Below are 18321 nucleotides of genomic sequence, written 5' to 3'. Positions count from 1 at the left end.
TTATTTGAAACCAAAAAGATCTTCACTGGAGTAGAGGTGGTCAGTAATACCAAATTCCTGGGGAAGCACATCGGACAACCTCACCTTGACTGTAAACACCAACTCACAAGTCCAAAGTGCACATAAACGCTTGTACTTCCAGCAGAGGATGAAAAGAGCATACCTGCCCCCACCCATCCTCACCACCTTCTACAGAAGTACATTAGAGAGTGTTCTGAGCAGCTGTCTCACTGTGTGGTGTGGAGGCTGCAACGCCTCAGACTGGAAAAGAGTGAGAAGAGTAGTAAAAACAGCAGAGAGGATCATCAGGGCTGCTCTTCCCTCCAGAAATGACATTTCATCCGAGCGCAGCGTGTCTTGAGCCCGTAACATCATCAATGACCTCTCACACTCCCACCATGGACTGTTCTTCCTGCTGGCGTCTGGGAAGATGCTTTGCAGCATTCAATGCAGGTCCAGCAGATTCTGCAACAGTTTTTTCCCCAATTCCATCAGAACGTGGAACTTTTGAAAAAACTCTAAATCATGTCACACTGATAACACCAAAATACTGCATATTTGCACCTTTTTTGCACCATGTTTTTTTTTTTTTTCTTCTTCATTCTCCACACTGTTTACATTTGATCACTGCTGCACTTCATGGAAAGGAAACGTTCATTCACTTTCTGGAAAGCTTTACTAAACGAAATTTCGTTTTGTATACACTCTGTGTATACACAACGATAATAAAAGTTGTCCAAGTCTCTAAGTCAACGATCACTGAAATCAACACAGAGCTGTATTGGCGTCTTTGCAAACTGTTTATTTGGTTCAAACAAAAAATGAAAAGACTACATTAAGGGCAGATTAAAACAATGATATGGTTTACTTTTAAATGTGCATTTAAATCATAACATTACTGTGTTTTTTATATGAGAAGCACTGAATTTGTTTATCCTTTGAAGTGAGCAAATTAAATCCAACATAGAAAACAAACAGTTCACATCCAAACAGACATGCCAAAAAGGAAACAATGAGATCAAAAAGTGATATCAGGTTAAACTACAGTCACAGTTGTGACCTGATGCTGGTTTGCGACATAAAAACGTAATAAATTCAAATATATATATATAAAAAACAAAAAGCTGATGGGTTATCATCTGAAAATAACATTCAGTTGAATGGTGCCCTGCAGCAAGTCAACAAGGATGTTTGAAAAATAAACATGGTGCATTTCAGTTAACTACTATACCCCTGAAAAGGACATTTACTTCAGTTATTTCATTAATTTGAATGATTATGGCTTATAGCAAATAGAAACCCAAAATATAATCCTTTATAAGATTACAGCCAAACGTAAGAACAATACTGTAAAAAAAACAAAAAAGAAATTTGATTTCTGACTCTATGGAACAAAAAGTGGTTACTAAACGAGTTGAACGAAAAAAGTACGGTAGAAAAAAAGTGCACAAGCAACAGTTATAGATTAGGAGGTATTGCTGATGGAAAAACAACCTGAGCTTTGTCACACTTTAGCTGACCAATCACTTTCACGCAAAGCTGCACTGGTGCCGTAATTCATTGAAAAGGAGCCCCAATAAAGTGATGAGGGCATCTATAGTAAAATACATGGACAAAAATAAATTTTAGTAGAATAGTATGTTTGTATTCAGCATTCCTTAACCTTTAAATTCTAAATTAAATGCAAGTTTTAGTATTCTGGAAAGTTATGAATAAAAAGTCTAAACCGTGTTAATGTTTGTGCAGCAGTCAGAGAGAATTATCTCTATACTTTATAAATCCTGACCCAAGCAAAGTGAAAGGGATGTTCCAATGTTTATTTTCTCAGGTAAAGAAGTTAAGATTAGTATCAAAATCTTTGCTTCTCCTCCTAAAACTGTTCAGGATGGTTTAGTAAATTCTTTGTTTTGGTGATGGACCCCTATTAGATCACGCTCAATTCAAGAACAGCAGGTCACCTGAGTAAAACACCTCCTATTATTTATTGTTTTGTATAAGCCAGTATTAATCTGTGGGTCTCAGGGCTACGATTTCTTAGCCTATTTTAATTTAAAGTTTTCCATCGATTATGGTAACAAATATATGAATAAAGAAAATAATAAAAAACCACTGATCATATCTGGAAACGGAAACATTTTTCAAACTTACTAACACATATCTGAAAAATCCCACTCATACATTTAAACTTTTACACAAACCCTCTGTAATAAAGCCTGTTTTATCTAATAGTAATGTTCTAATTAAATTAATTTATATTTTAGTCATCTGTAGGCCATAATCATCAAAATTAGTTGAAATAAACCTCTGAAATAATCACTTTTGGAGAAAATCATCACTGTAAAGTTACTGAAAGGAATTAGCTTTTCAAAGTTTTGTTTAATTGAGATGCAACTCAATGCATATTTGGGTACCAGTACACCTACTATGCAGGTACATAGATGGTGCATGTTTGTTGCATGAATTAAAGTCCGCATAGTGAGGCTGCCGCACAGAGCACTTTTAGAGACAAAGAGGGGATATTTTTGGGCGATGAGTTTGTATGCAGGTTAATAGGAGGCAGTTGTACGAAGCTTCGTGTTCAGGAGCGATAGAGTAAAATCCTTTCTGCGCAGTCCTGACCGACCAGGCTGGCGTATTGCTGCACCTCTGCCTGGTCGCTGGGCCCCTTACGTTTACGGCTGTAGATGGCGTAAGGCATGACGGTCCGCCTGTTCAGCACCAGAGCTCTGCCCACATCCTTCACCGCTCGTGCGTCTCCTAGACAGAAAACAAGCACGTATTAAAAAAAATAATCAGGACCACTGTGGACCCATCCAACCCTATAAACTTCGGTCCTTATTTTTCTTTGCTCATTTGAATTAACCTTAGAGTGCCTTGGCAAGGATGCCTCATTATTCCGAGAAGCTGTTGGAGGGGATCTAACTCCCTTGTGCCTTAAAGTTTGAGTCATGTCAGTGCGTGAGCAGGATAGTTAGTTGGTGTTACTCACAGCGCCTGTGCCAAACAATACCAGCTACCTTGTCTGTGTGTGTTCAGAAGCTACGAGCGGCTCTCTGGAGAGTCGGGTGGAAAAAAAAAAAAGGTGAAAAACGTTGACCCAGTCAAACCCTTAAACCGCTGCCTCCAGGAGAGAGAGCCCGAGCCAAGCTGCTAACAGCTGGCGCCAAGATGAGGAGGAGGGCACAGCAGGGAGCGCCCGGTGAGCCAACCAAACACAAATATACTCTGCAACAGGTAAGAACGCATGCCAGCATCAAACTGAAAACAAAGAAACCTTTTTTTACTCAGGGGTTTTATTTCTAAACACACAACTTCTAACATTTCCTATTCATCATTTCGACATCTACTCACCAAATTTTGGGGATCTGGGCCCCAACAAAACAAAAAAGAAAGAAAAAAGCTGCAGGACTGTGATTACTAGAGTTTGACACATTGGAAGGAGGATGTTAGAGATGGAGCTGCTGGGAAGGAGAAAAAGAGGAGGAATCATGGTGATAATGGAGGAGGACAAGGAGATAAGTGGTGCCACAGTTAAAGAGATGGAACAGGAGAAGATGCGCTGAACAGAGCACTCGATATCGTCACATAAGCTGTGACCAGCTTCAAACCAGCATTATGCTGCTAACACCATGATTCAATCTAGAGCAGGGGTTCCTAAATATTTCAGTCTATAATCTCCAAAATAGAGAGTGGATTTCCACTCCTGTCTCGTCCCACTCCCACAGAAAAAAAATGTGTCCCGATCCCGGGCCAGAGTAGAAATCTAAATCCTGTCCCGTCCCACTCCTGGTGAAATTACTCCCACTCCCATCCCGCTCCCATTCAGAATGACTCCTGCTCTTGCACCACTCCCATTCTTGTTGTCATCAATAAGATTTCATTTTTTCAAACTTTTTGAAATCGAGTTCGCCACTAACTGTTGGTCCTTCCATTGTTGTTTTTGAGCGTGGGTGAAAAACTCAGAGCGGAAGCACTGTTGGTTTTTGGGTCGTGCAGTTTTTTGGACTCGCATTATAGTGTAGGCTTCAAGGAAAAAAAACTACAAAATGGCGGCCCCAGTACTGGATTTTTTTTCTATTTTATTTTATTTTTTGGCATCGATCCTAGTTTTTTTAGTTACTATTGGTTTGCTGCCGCTCCCGTTAATGTTTAATCCTGTACCGTCCCAATCGCGTGATCGTTACTAACACTGACTCCCATCCCACGGGAATCCCACGGGAATCCAACGGGAATCCCGTGACCCGTGGGATTCCCGAAAAAATGTCAGTCTCTACTCCAAAATAACATCTTTAGAGACATACCAGACCTCAAAAATACATGCAACTGTTTCACTTTAATACATATTCATCAAAAACCTTCGTCTGAGAATGTATTTTGAGATGCATGCATCTAAGGGTATCTAACGGAAGCTGGGTGGGGAAGCAGAGTTTAATCCATGCCGCGTAAGTTAGAGTGTTTTTCTTTTTACCAAAATGCATTGATCTATCATAAAGATATGATAGATATTCAGATTGAATATGCTGAAGTATGTATTTGGGATGGGGTTTGAACACTTTCACAATTCCCCACAAGCGAGCCTAAGGAAAGGGCAACCCAGAGGACAAGGAGCTCTAAACTACAGTCTCCACAAGCATGTTTTTTATCCTTCAGGTAGAGTTTTTAGAGCTTTACTGTAAACTCATATTTTATTTATCAGCAGCGGTTCCCCTGAGAGGGAGAATGCAGCTAATACTCCATTTCTTGAAAAACTGCCGAGTCAGAAACCTGAAGAATAGTGGAGCAATCAGAAGAAGAAAATCAGCGCTATGTTAAGTTTCCTCATGTGGGATTTCAAAAGACGTTATGCAACTCCCCCATGGCCATGCTGGTCCATAAAGAATTAATTTATGCTGAGGGGATGAGCGTCTAAGTGTTTAAAAGTCTGATACTTCCTAAGTTAAAACTACCTCAGGCCAGTGACTTCTTCTCTTACATGTTTCTCATCACAGTGACAGGCCATTTTAAGCAGAGTTACACTCATTCGGTGGAGATATTAAGAGGTGAACATCTTACAGAACACAGCGGGTAGCTGCGTGCAGTTTTAAGATGGTCTATTAACTGCAGCACTTACACTGAACAGAGGGTCTGTCTCTCCCTCCTACTCCAGAAAACCCAAACATCCGCGCCTCACATAAACAACTTTCCTTTTCTTCTTTGCTAGCTTTAGTCTCTGCTGATGCCTCTTTGCACATTGAGTGGTTCCAGATCCTGTTCCTGTCAGGCCAGCCGGACGTTCAGTGACACGCCGCTCTGAGGTCACAGTGCCATGGGTTTGGAGTTCAAGGGTCGGGGGAAGAGGAGTACTCGGAGGGAGTAAGAGGGTCAGGGCGTGAGTTCGGTGCCCTGACACCTCGCCACGCTTCTCCTTCTCATCCTTTCCATCTCTAAAGTTCTTTAAGGCGGATGCAGGTCAAAGATAGGCCATCGGGTTATAACCACTTCCTGTGACCTAATGTCGGAGATCCAAAATGGGGCTCACTCTCAAAAAAGGAAGAGGCCAAACTGGTTGTGTTGTGTATGAGAGGTTCATTATTTGACAGGAAGAAGTGTGAACCCTGTAGGCAGCTGAAATAGGGACGCTTAATCTCTGTTTTCCAACAAGAATGTTGACCTCCAGGGAAGAGACTCATTTTAATTGTAAAGGATGCTTTCATTATTATTGTTATGAAAAGCAAGGGAGAAATCTTTCAGTGGAGAAGAATAGTTGGGGCAAAAAAAAAGTAAGACCCCTTTTCAAAAGTAAAGATTAAAAAAACAAATCTGAAAAGGGTGGCAAACATTCATATTTATCTACTTTATATCGAACATAAAAAAACTTGCAGAAAAAGAAAAAAAAAAAATGTAAGCAATGTCAACATGTGTGTGATTAAAGCTGTCGAAGCCCAATTTAAAATCCTTGTTGGACTGCCAGGATCAGGAGACTAGAATTTTTTATTTTTAAAATAAATCCCAAACCATAAGTGAGCCGGGTTAATCATTGCATGAGATATTTCCATATAACGGCCTCATATTTATCCTAGAAGTAAAGTCCAGCTGCTGTCAGCAGGTGCTTTCATCTGGAGAAGTCTGTCTGATATTATGAACTCAAATACAGGCCGGGTCTGTAAACTTTAATCAATCTTATGGACATTTTTCCTATCAGGCTGTCTGACAACAGATGGTTAGAAAAGCACAAAACACTCCTTCTTATGCTGGAACTTTATGTAAAAATGCAAAAATCATGGGCATGTGGAAGACAAATAATGCACATGAAACCGAACCAGGAATCACACCTTCAGCTGCATTTCATTTTTTAAGTTGCTAAGCAACCCAAAGCGATACATGGTGGAAGCAGCAGCAGATAGATACATGGAGCTAAATACAGGACCATCCTTATGTAAGCTAACATAAAAAAAATGCTACAATTAAGCTTAAACAAAAGACATAAAAAGTTATAAAAGAAGGTTTTAGATCATATTCTTGTACTAAAAAGATTTTGATTTAGGTCTGGACTAAAATGCAAAGTTGGTTGAGAAATACCCCTACAGACCTGCAGCTGTTGTGATGAAAGTTTGTTTTTGTTTTTTTCTAGAAATATATAGAAGAAATGAAAGCTATTTCAGAACATCCTTTTCAGATTTTTTTTGTCCATTTCTGAAGATTCATCACATGAAATTTAAATAACGTACATTAAAGCTTGGGAAAAATATTCAAGGGGAATCAAACATCAGCTCCCACTCAACCTGGGAGCATCAGCACTCATCGGGCTAAGGAGCTGAAAGCATTGTGAGGTACAGGAAAAAGTGTCTGACTGATAGACAAGATATGAAATGCATAAGAAGGCAGATTTATTTTGGAGAAGTGAGGCGGCCTAGGAGTGATAAAAGGTTAAATCAGGTTGACATTAATGCCCATTCACTGTATGTACCTGATTTGTTTTTACAGCCACAAATGTTAACGGCACCAACAGAATGAAAATGCAACATTTTGGCGCATGTAAATGCACAAATCACCGCTCAGCGTCTGTGTATCCCGACTGGCGCCGCCTGAATGCATTGGAAGCCAAACAAGAGACAACACGGGTCACAGATTTCCGCTAGTGTTTATGTTGCTGGGCGGCCAATGGCCCAGCTAGCCTCCCTGTCAAACACTGATTGTGAGTGTGTGAGAGATACTGCATATTAGCTGTAAACATGGTTTCTATTTCAGTGTACAGGGTTCAAGACGTTCACCACAGTCCGCAGGTAGACACTGTGGGACCCTTGATGTGTTGGCAGCAGCCGTTCTATAAATGTGAGAGGAAAGTTATGTAAACGTAAACCATCTTTAAACACCTCATTAAGACAGCAGGCATACAGCTCTAGATTTATACAAACGTTATTCATGCGACACTGAGCAAATGGTGATATTCCTGAAAAGAATTTTTTACAACAAAGACGTTTTTTTCTTACTTTCAAATACATTTGATTTGCTCATAAGGCCGTCTAAGGAAACAAAAACTCCAATAGCTGGTTTCTACCAGTGGAAGATCACTTAGTAATTTAGTAAAATCTGGAATCACTATTCCATTTCTATTTATTAAAAAAAAAAAAAAAGAGTTTGAACTTAAAATTTCACATTTTATGACAAAAAAAATTAAATATACTTCTGATTAAAGCAAATTATTATCAAAACCTTAGGAATTTTAAGAGGCAACACTATAGCCTGATCTAAAGAAACACAACAAGAGAAACAAAGTTACTAACATCTATCGGTTTGGAAATGGTTACACTGCAAATGGATGAAACAATTAACAATGGGCAGGGGTTGATGTTAAGGATTTTTACCACTTGCCCGACTTTCACATTTCATTTGCCCAGAAACAATTTTTACTTGCCCAGTATAATGTTTGATAAATATAGTTCCTAATATTCATTTTTGTATATATATCAATAAACATGTTTGTTTTTTAAATGCTTTTTTGTAATTCAGTATTTTATTAAGTTTACAGGTTCCTGGTGTGTATATGCATGCGTCAGACAATGAACTCAAGCCTAAATTACTGTGTTAACATGCTTTTCAATCCTTCCTGCACATCTTTTCAAACTAAACTTTGCTTTACACTGTTGTGTGCTTGGAAAAAATATAAATTGTAATGTTAAAAATCTAAAAAAAACTTGACAGGTTAAAAACTTAAGCTACTGTAAATCACAAGACAGAAGTCAATGTCACAAATGAATAACTTCTATTGTAGAGTCACGGTATGTTTATACAAGATGATACTATTAATATATTGTGACATTTCTAGAGAATCATTATACATAGTTATTTTATACAGGGTTTCCACAGTCATACATAATTTCAGAATTCCCTGACTTTTAACTGACTCAGGATTAGTTTTCCCTGACAAAATAAATGCAGCAACAAGACAATAATAACATAACAGGTCACCAATTTAACATGTTTAGCTCTATAACTAAGATTTTTTAATGTATGACCTGCATCACTGTACAAAAGACTGCCATATGATAGCCATATTTACACTGTGGGCATGGCCAATTTTCCTAATCCCTGACAAATAATTTTTAATCTAGGGTTATCTGGGTGGTAGGTGAAATGGGTGGAGGGTAAAATAGGTGGTGGGTGTGCTACTCTACTTACATTTTTTTGCCTTGTTGTTTTTTTAGCCTGCCAAGTCCAAAAAAATTTGTCTGATTCTTGCCAATTCCCGGAGAAAAATCACGCCATCTGGCGGAATATATCACGGCTTTTTCAAATCACGCGAGAATGTGTACAAAACAACAAAAATGACGCCGCCAACGCTTGTGGGTCCTTTTTTAAGCGAATGTCGGTGATTTAAAAGTAATTTTGAGTGATCATTTTTTTTTGCGAAATTTGTACTCTCCCGACAATAAAAACTACTTGCCTCGGGCGATCGGGCAATGATTAACATCGAGCCCTGATGGGGAGCCTTTCAAAAAGTGGGTCCAATGGTCCAAAGGCTGGTTTAGTGTGATATAAATGTAGGCTGGAATTAATTCAATTACGGTAAGATGTTTCAGTATGACCTTAAAACTAGACTTTCTTCTCCTACAACCCTTCTGAATTAAACCAATTCTGCAAAGAAGAGTAAAGCAAATATTCATCCACATGTATTAAAAGATTCACTGCTGATCACAAATCATTGATGGTCGTAGTGTTTGACTTGGTTGGTTCAACTGGTTCTGAGCTTTAGAAGGCACAAGCTGTTTTAGTGAGCTTTTACTGTTATTAAAATGAAATCAGAATTTGAAAAATGAGCATGATCCATAAAAAGCAAGGACAGAAAAAAAAATCAGAAGAGGTTAAAAATGTCTTAAAGCACTCCACATTTCAGAGGCTTCTGTCTGAAATGTTTGCAGCCTTTAATTTTTTTCTTCTCAATCTCAATGGGAACAAATTGTGTTTTGGGGCCAGTAAACAAACACCAGCCGCATTATGCTGTCACTTTTCTTCACTACAAATATAACTCTGTTTATATTCTCTTTTAGGGATTTTAATAACTCTGTGAATCCATCCCAATAGCCTCTTGTCTCCTCCAATTTCCTATCACTGCCAATTGGTGGCTCTTTCCCATCACACATGCTTTGTGATTTGGATTAAAAAGGATGAGGAAACAGGCCTTATTCTACACATTTAGTATTCATAGCAACAATCTTCTGCCTTTTCCCATAACAATCTCTTAAATGCACAATGGTTGCACCAATTAACAGATTTATTTTTAACAAAATTAGGGATGAATGACATAAGAAGAGGGAAGATGTGTCTCAAGCTTGGTAAAATCAGCCAATAAAAGGAGTTATGTAGGATAAAGTTTATTCCTTTATTTAAGGGAGGAAAAACCTTTAACAAAGTCTTCCGTAGCTGTACCTGCATTTGGATCCTGATTTAACCGAGCATAGCGGGAGCTATCCAGCAGAGGTGTGCATCGCTCTATTGACACCCAAATGTAGGTTTCTGGGCAGAGGAGGTCAGCAGGTCGGTACTGTCCCTGGGAGACAAAAACAAGACATAGAGACATTGTTAACATGCTACTGTTTGATGAATTTGGGCCATTAAGAGGTCTAAATAAAATGTGGAAAATGAACAAAGAATAATGAGAGGCAAGGACAAAGAGATAAACGGACATATAGATAATAGGGTGCTGCGATTAACGCAAAGTCTACAAATACAGATCATTGTTCATACTCTATTGCTTTTTTCATACACGTTTACACCCGGAGAAAATAATAGAATTTAAAAAGGGCCTGTTACAGTAAACAAAGAATCAATCAATCTCATGAACAATTTAAATGACCTCAATCATTTATGTTTGAATCTTCTCTCCCTCGTTTCAGTATGCAAGAGTTTGCAAGACACACCCCTTTCCTTAGTGTTTCCTTAGCATAGCGAATGTAGATGAGCGCCTCATGATTGAGGATTAGTAATCCAGAGGAAAGCTCGTTTAGATTTGAAAAATTTAAAAAAAGCTGGAATCTGTTTCAAAGTTAAATGTTACAGCTGCAGTGAAGGAGCCCATTGGATCCAAACTGCATGACAATATTTTCATTTACCGCAATCATTTCTGGTACAATGTGTCATCCCGAAAAATCTTTTAGTGACAAGCCTAGCTCAAAACTTTATACTTTTACAGACTATAAAATTGCATTTGAATGAATACATTTTTTTACATATGTCCCACCTAAAAGAGAGCCAATAAGCTCTGTTTAAAAACAATTACACAAATGGCATTAAAAAGAAATTTGACCGCTAAGCATCATTAGCTAAGAGACACTTTGTCAAAATTAGATGAACCTTTGTTACAAAACTGATAAGACCATTCCCACAAACCACACTGATGACCTTTCACCCTAGATGCTTGACTAGTTGTAAACTGACCCAAGGGTCGAGGTGAAGACAGAGCTGTGGATCAAACTCACTTCTCTTAAAGTTCTTTGTTATCTTTGCCCTCCTTTCCGACTGGGGTGTTGTGCGCGTGGAGTTCAGCGAGAAATGTAAACACACCAATGTGTTCTTATGTGTGCTTGCAAAATGGGAACAAGTCTGTATTTGACCTAACATTTTGGATGGAAAGTAAATCAAGCAGAACAAAAACAGCTGTAAGGCGTAAGAAGAGGGGGACATTTGAGGGGTTGAACGAACAGAAACGAGGTGCAGGAGGAGGGGAAATTGACTCCATTATCAGAGACCTGCGTTCTATCACGCTGCTCTAAACAAATAAAAAACTGCAGAAAGAGCTGTGTAAACAAACAGGCGCCTGCAAAAGGCCTGCTGTGCTCCCTCAACACACACGAGACTTAAAGTTTATAAGACAGCAAACTCTAGGACAAAGACTTGAGAGATCCTGGAGTACATGTTTCATACACAGCTGAGGTCAGAAAGTGCTGAATAAGTAAACACAAAGTACAGTTGTCAAAATGAACTGTAAATAATGTAGGCAAAGGAAATACTATCAAGGGAAATAACATATACAAACCCTTCTGAGTATGATCAATCTGTCAGAGGGCCTAAATGAGGGAAGACGCTGCCTGTTTCACATGCAGGAAACGATGCTAGGTGAACAAACTAAACCTCTAATAGGATGAATAGGTTAACGGAAAAGTAAACAGTTTTGGGAAACATAGTTTACTGCAAGTCTGTATCCTCAAGAGTCCACAGCTTTAAGAACCCTACCCATGCAGCTCCTCTCTAGCTTTGCAGGATTTTTTGCGCAGGGTTTGCAAATAATCTTATAGATATTACTCTACTAATCTGACAGATATAAACATTGGGTCTTAAGAGGAGGATCTAAACAAACTTTTGTAGTACGCCTTGGTGCCTCTGTGGCGAATCACTAATATAAACTGAAATTTGCAATCTGATTCAGACATGTATGACCATAGCAGTTTCAGTGGTTTCCTGCATGCGTCTCCCGCAAACAGCCCACAGCTGTCTATGCAGAAATTACATTATGTCAGAAGAGAGCGGCAGAAGAAGATATTCAAATTTTTCAAGGCAAAAAAAATGGTTTTCTTGTATGTTTTGTCCACTGCTGACAAACTGAGAACTCACTCATCTATGTTTTATTGTTGGAATTACAAACAAGTCATATCAAATCCATAAAAAATTATAGTTTTTTAAAAAAGTATATTATCAAATTCTTCCACAAGATTAAAAGAGGCACAAAGTCAGTTTATTATCGTGATTCAAACAACATTTGTACCCAAAAAAGGAGATTTCCGAGGGAAATGGTACAAATGAGCTTCTAATGTAGAGTTCTGGGACATTTCCCCGACCTTAGAGTAAAGCCTTGGCTCCAAAGCATTGAAAGCAACAGGTTAAGGTGGTTCAGGCTTCTGAGTAGTTGGATGTTTTCTGGCTATATCCCATAATACTTTACATTAAATGTAACCCATGTATTTAGTTACCTTCTGGTCCATTTATAACCTCCAGCTCATCAGAGATCATGTCCCACAGGGAAACCAAGAACTCCAATACTCCCTGACACCCTGTAGCCCATCTTTGTAGATCCTAATGCATTCCAAGGTTTAAAAAAAAAAGATATACAGAACCACCAAGTTTTAGATTGTTCCTCCTAGATCATGTTGGGAACACCTCCAGGAAGTAGCCTAATGAGATGTCCAATCCACATCAATTGAATCCTCATGAAACGGAGCAGCAGGAGGTCTATTCTGAGCCACTATCAAGGCAGAGTCTGGAATATTTTTTAGGGTGACAAATATGTTTATATTGGAAAAGAAAAGGGATAGAAAAGGAAAGGTTCGGTTAAAGTCCCAAAGTGGGGGAATATAATACACCATCATTTCAATAGCAGTGTGCTGCCACACTCATTAAGGTACAGGGAGCAATCTGAGGCTGAGGGTCTTTCTTGGGACCCCCGAATGCCAGTCTCTGTTTCAAATGGGCCATCCCAAAAGACTCTCCAGGATGCAAAAGGCCTGCTTTGTATACATTAGACCAGAACTTCAACATTTATAAAAACATAGCAGTACCTCAGGATTTTGAGGCGTTTCTATGCAGAAAACTTCCGAATTTAATTATTTTCATGCTAATCTTCTCTGTACCATATTAGATTTTGCATATACTGCTATGAAATTAAATTATGAGTTAAAATTATTATTCTTTTCTTATTCAAGTTAAAAAATAAAAGGTAAGCATATCATGTAGCATTGCACCATTTTGATGTTTCTCAAAAACAGTCCATCATCGAGTATCTACCCAATTTTCCTCAAGTAAAAAAAAAAAGTTAAATACAGACCAAAAAAGTGAACATTCTGCCACTAACTCAAACCAAACAAAAGGAAAACAAAAACCCAACAACAGAAATCACACGTTTAAGTGCCCCTGGTAACAGACGGATGGATGCAGACACTGTAGCCCCAACAACTTGCAGGCTTCACTGACTTTCTGACTCCTCAACTCCTTCAACAGATTGATATTTACCTCTATATGAAGAACGCACACCTGGCTACATGTAGAAACACAATGAGGCACAGGCTTCCTATTACAAATGTCTGCAACCCTGCAAAAGCACAATACAACCAGGAAGGGTTGGAAGCCAAACTGTAAACCTGGAGATGTGGACAGAGATAGGCTTGACAGAAAAATAACGGAGAAAGTAAAGGAATCAGACAAGCTCATAACATCCTGTAAATGTGTTACCGTTATCGTTTCTGTTCTTTAACCAAGTCTTATGTCAATGTATTTCTCTAATGCCAAAAAAATGCCTCCTTGCTTTCTCTAAGCCTATACTTTGTTTGTCTGATGTTTTGAGAAAGAAGTTGGACCAAACCAAAATTACACAGAGGTTTTGAGTTCATGACACACGCATAATTACTCACTTCTCCCTTTAAAGGACTCCACGTTTAGTGGTCCTAAAAGATGACTTCAACAAAAACCAACAACAAAAATGAGCTTTTATCTGTAAATGTGAGATGCATCACTTTATTAGACTTTTTAGATTCTTCTTCCAAAACTTGGTATGAAGAGCTTATTACACCAGTCTATTAAAACCCTCCTAAGTTAGTATAAAAGTGCTTTTATCAAAACACAGATCTAGAAAAGATGTCACACCCAAGCAGTTTCCATGACTACCATTAAGCATAGGAGCCAAGAAAAAACTTTTTCTTATTTACAAGCACTAAGAGAGTAAGTTTGCATGCATACAGGGGCTAAACTTTCAGGTCATATTGGATACTGAACTTGAATAGATTGGAGTCCACTTATTTTCAAAGTAAAAAAACATCACCAAACTTTTTTTTATCTGATTTTCAAGGTTGAAAACTTGAAATTCAAACTTTACTTTTTAAATTGAATACACTCTAATAACCAATATTCAAAGGAACGATCATTAGAAAACAACATAACCCAGAGCCTGTAGAACTTAACATTCTGGTAGTTAAAGGATTTACTTTTATTAGTAAGCAGAAAACCTGGTAACAGTGTTAAAAAAAACAAACCTATAGGGCCGTTTCTGCACAGAATAACATTTGATGGGTCCTTTTTGCTTTTCTGCTTAAATTCTCCCAAACAGACCAATCTGTTGCCAACTTTCCATTCTACGCTCCCTTCATTGCAAACATGTCCAGGCGATATGAAGGTGATAGAAATCACTGACAATGTCTTAAAGGCTAACTTGTTTAGAGAGAGAAAAGCAAGATAAGGAAAAACAAAGAGCAGAGGAAATTTCTACAGGCATTCATGGGAGGTGTGAAAAATGCAGAAAGGAGCAAAGAGAAAATTAAATGCAGATCTTTGTCCAAATTGTACGACAACTAAAAGAATTATGAAGGAATTGTTTAGATCAGAAAGATAATAAATGAAAACGAATGGTTACTACTAAATTGGTTCAGCAGATTTCTAAAAAAATTTGCCTTTATGGAGAGAGAGGAAAAAGAAAGCCATGCAAAAAATGTTTTCTGAAAGTAGGGAGCTATGTAGGGAACAGAGCAAACGTGGAACATTGTGCTTTGATAATAAAGTTGAACTTTCTTGGAAAATCAACTTGAACACACCATCTTCAATAAGAAACACGGTGGTGGGAGTATCATTCTGTGGGAATTCTAGTAAAACAAAATAAAAAAGAGGGACAATGAAAGTTTTACATGGTTTAAACATTTTTAAACCATGATTAATTAAAATTGTGAGCCTAAAATTGTGTGAGAACCTACAGTAAAAACTGAAAATTGATTATCTAGGATGCTCTTAATACAATCTGATGGAGCTGGAAACATTTTGCAAGATGTAAGGGCAGAAATGTTATATTTACATTTAGCTTGGGATGTTTTGTTGTGTGGTTGTCAGTGAATAAGCTTGGGGGGGTTGGGGGGGGGGGGGGGGGGTTTACAGGAAAGCAATCTACTACGGGACAGGTTTATAAGTGAACCAAACTTTTTTACATGAGAGTGAAAATGACTCAACTTCATTTGAAAAAGAAGCTGCCTTACTGTAAACAATTACACAGCCTCAATCATCTGAGCTAAATAAACACGTTCAGAGCCTGATAAACAGTTCCACAATGCTGTCCAGATGTATGATTGCTCCGCTAATTCTTTTCAGACCACACATAATGTGTGCATATGCCCTGAGGTTAGAACTAAATTTATTATCGAATCAAAACCTCTACTGTCCGGTGTGCGCTTCACTTTTCTGCTGTTTTTTTTTTTTCTTTCAGCTACTCATTCCTATTTTCCACACCTTGATAAAAGGGGGGAGCTATGCCCTATGCTCATACCTCTAAATTATTAGAAAATAATTAATCAGAGGTATAAATGATTGAAATATTGCAGCAAAGGAATACTTGTGAGAATGTACACTTGCTTTGGAGTTCTGCTCCCACTCCACCACTTCATTTAGGAGGCTGCTGCAGTGGCTGGTCAACATTAGGGATGGGTATTGGCAAAGAAGTCATGATTCGATTCGAATCATGATTCACATGCCACGATGCGATTCTATTACGATGCATCACAATACTTGAAATATTGCGATGCATTGCGATATTTTCACTGAACACTGTAAGAAAAAGATACAGCCCTTACCAGTGGCTGACTGGCTGTGTATGATCTGGATAGTGTCTTCAATTGATACATAACTGAAAGCAACTGAATTCATACATAGCTTTATTTATTGAAATGACTTTTGGAGGTGTTGCCATGAAAACAAATACTGGACACAAATATTACTATTACTATTACAAAAAGATATTAGGATTCATCAAATTTAAATCAACAAAATAAGGATAATCAGTCCCGTTTACATGGCCTCAGTAGTCCTTTTGCAAATTACCTGCATCATATCAATTAATTTTTTACCTTCTTTGTTTTCAAAGCCAGAATGCATCCAAGCATCTGAGTTGAAATGTGATGGAGCCGGGGGGCGAATTTTCTCAGTCTCCTCCATATTTTGTTTACGAATGACTCGTCTCAGTTAACCTGACAACAGCCAGATGCATGTCTCGCTCCGCCGAGCTCCACTCACATACATCTGGGAACCCGCCATAGGAATTGCCTTTACTGAAGGCCTTATCAAAACTCCTTGCATATGATTGGATAAGCCACTTGTCATCTTTATTGACGTGCTATTTCAACCACTCACACCGGAGCTAACCCGTGACGCAGTGAGAGGAGGAGCCATTTGGTAGATCAAGCTCTTGCCAAATCCGGTCGGGAGAAGGGCGAAAACATCGTTTCCACCAACAAAAGCCTTCAAAGCCGTTCTCTGATGTTCTTTTAATGAAACAATATCAGATAGATTGGACAACACAGAAGAAATAGCAGCATCAATGCTAACGCTTGCTTCCTCAATGCGAGCCGCCATTGTTGTTGGAATCTCACGGTCGCTTCTCCACTCCAGGACACACCCGCCCTGCGTTCTGATTGGACAGACCATAAATTCGGTTGGGGAAATCACTTTCAATGAGCGGGTTCCCAGATGTATGTGAGTGGAGCTAGGCGGAGCGAGACATGCATCTGGCTGTTGTCAGGTTACGTCTCAGTATCCCGCGGCCGGAAATGCTTGTGACACAACGCAGCGGGCATCAACACATCCGCAGCGACATCGGCTGGACTGGCAGTTGTATTCCACTTGGTTTTGCTGATTTTTTTTTTTTTTTATATAATCGATTCTTGCCTTCAAGAATCGATGCAGTAGATCACAAAAATTATAATCGTGATGCATTGTCATGACGATTATTTTGCACACCCTTAGTCCACATAATGGCAAACTTTGTCAAACCTTAGCTGGAAATTTTTTTCCGAACTTCAGGGTTGTTATTGAAAAGTTTTTATGTACTAAATAACATCTCAGATTGATCTGCAGAAGGGTATGTTATTAAGTGTTTTTTGGACATTCCCTCCTAATATCATTTGATATTTATGCAGTTCTGGTCATCTAGTGAATGCAAAGGAGCTTCCTGCCATTGAATGTTGTAGATAGACAGCATGAATGTGTACCTATTTTTGATACATGTGTCGACAATTCATGATTTCACCTTGATTTCCAACTTAGTTTCTAAGAAAAGGCGCAATGGTCTAAATCGGACCCCAGAAATGAAGTCAAAAGTAGCTATACTTGAAATGAAGGAACTCCCAGCTAAATGCTCTCTGACAAGAAAATCTTAGGTTTTATATCTCTACTTCCTTTTCAGTATGGCTGTGTTTCTTCCTTATACTGCAGATGTATTCATCTTAAAAATACTACCTCTTCCATTGTTAAATGATTAAATGCTACTAGGGTAAGGACAGGGTAAGAATATTCAGACACTTAAAAAAAAGTATTGTTTTATTTTTAAAATATAAGGGCAAACAAAGTCCAGAGGCCCCCTAGTTAAGCACTTAGGATAACGGACAGAATATAAACAAGCCAATATCAGTGGGGGCTTGCAGTCTCTATGACCGGAGAAGAAAATAGATGAAGTAGTTCTTTCTAAACTGAAAGAACAACTTCAAACGTACAAATCAACTTCTTAGGAGTGTATTGCAAAACCAAGAGTCTAACTTTTGCTCTGTTTGTCTTTGGCAAAAACAGCATAAAAGAAGGCTTTTTTTTTGTAAAATACAGCAAATGAAGCATGAAGGAAATAATGAAAGCAGTATCATGACAGAATAAATTATTAAACAGAGTATTTGTCATTTGACCCAAGCTGAAATTAAACTCAGTGTGTCACATTTGTGATCTTACTGCGGTATTTTATTCAGCTGGCCGTTAGACCAAAACTCAGAGGGAACACAAAGAGGCCTAGTGTGGCTGAAAGCCAGGCAGATCTAACCTGTTCTGGCCCAGACCGAC

The 18321-nt window shown here is 38.5% G+C and overlaps 1 protein-coding gene across 3 annotated transcripts in view; it reads right to left on the bottom strand.

Annotated features, from left to right (window-relative positions):
• Positions 1-787: 787 nt before the first annotated feature.
• Positions 788-18321, bottom strand: part of LOC119789671 (arginyl-tRNA--protein transferase 1) — a 70863-nt gene continuing 53329 nt past the window's right edge. For all 3 annotated transcript variants that reach the window (XM_038294672.1, XM_038294670.1, XM_038294671.1), the window contains 2 exons: positions 9907-10027; positions 788-2757 (listed from right to left, as the gene is read on the bottom strand). In XM_038294672.1, coding sequence (XP_038150600.1) covers positions 2579-2757; positions 9907-10027 — 300 coding nt within the window. In that variant the 3' untranslated portion in view covers positions 788-2578. The remainder of the gene's footprint in view (positions 2758-9906; positions 10028-18321) is intronic.

Source organism: Cyprinodon tularosa, unplaced genomic scaffold (assembly GCF_016077235.1).
Source record: "Cyprinodon tularosa strain WSP-4 unplaced genomic scaffold, ASM1607723v1 ctg343, whole genome shotgun sequence".
Classification (NCBI taxonomy): Eukaryota; Metazoa; Chordata; class Actinopteri; order Cyprinodontiformes; family Cyprinodontidae; genus Cyprinodon; species Cyprinodon tularosa.
The sequence above is the reverse complement of the archived record's forward strand: the minus strand, read 5'-3'. Positions and strand labels throughout refer to the sequence as shown.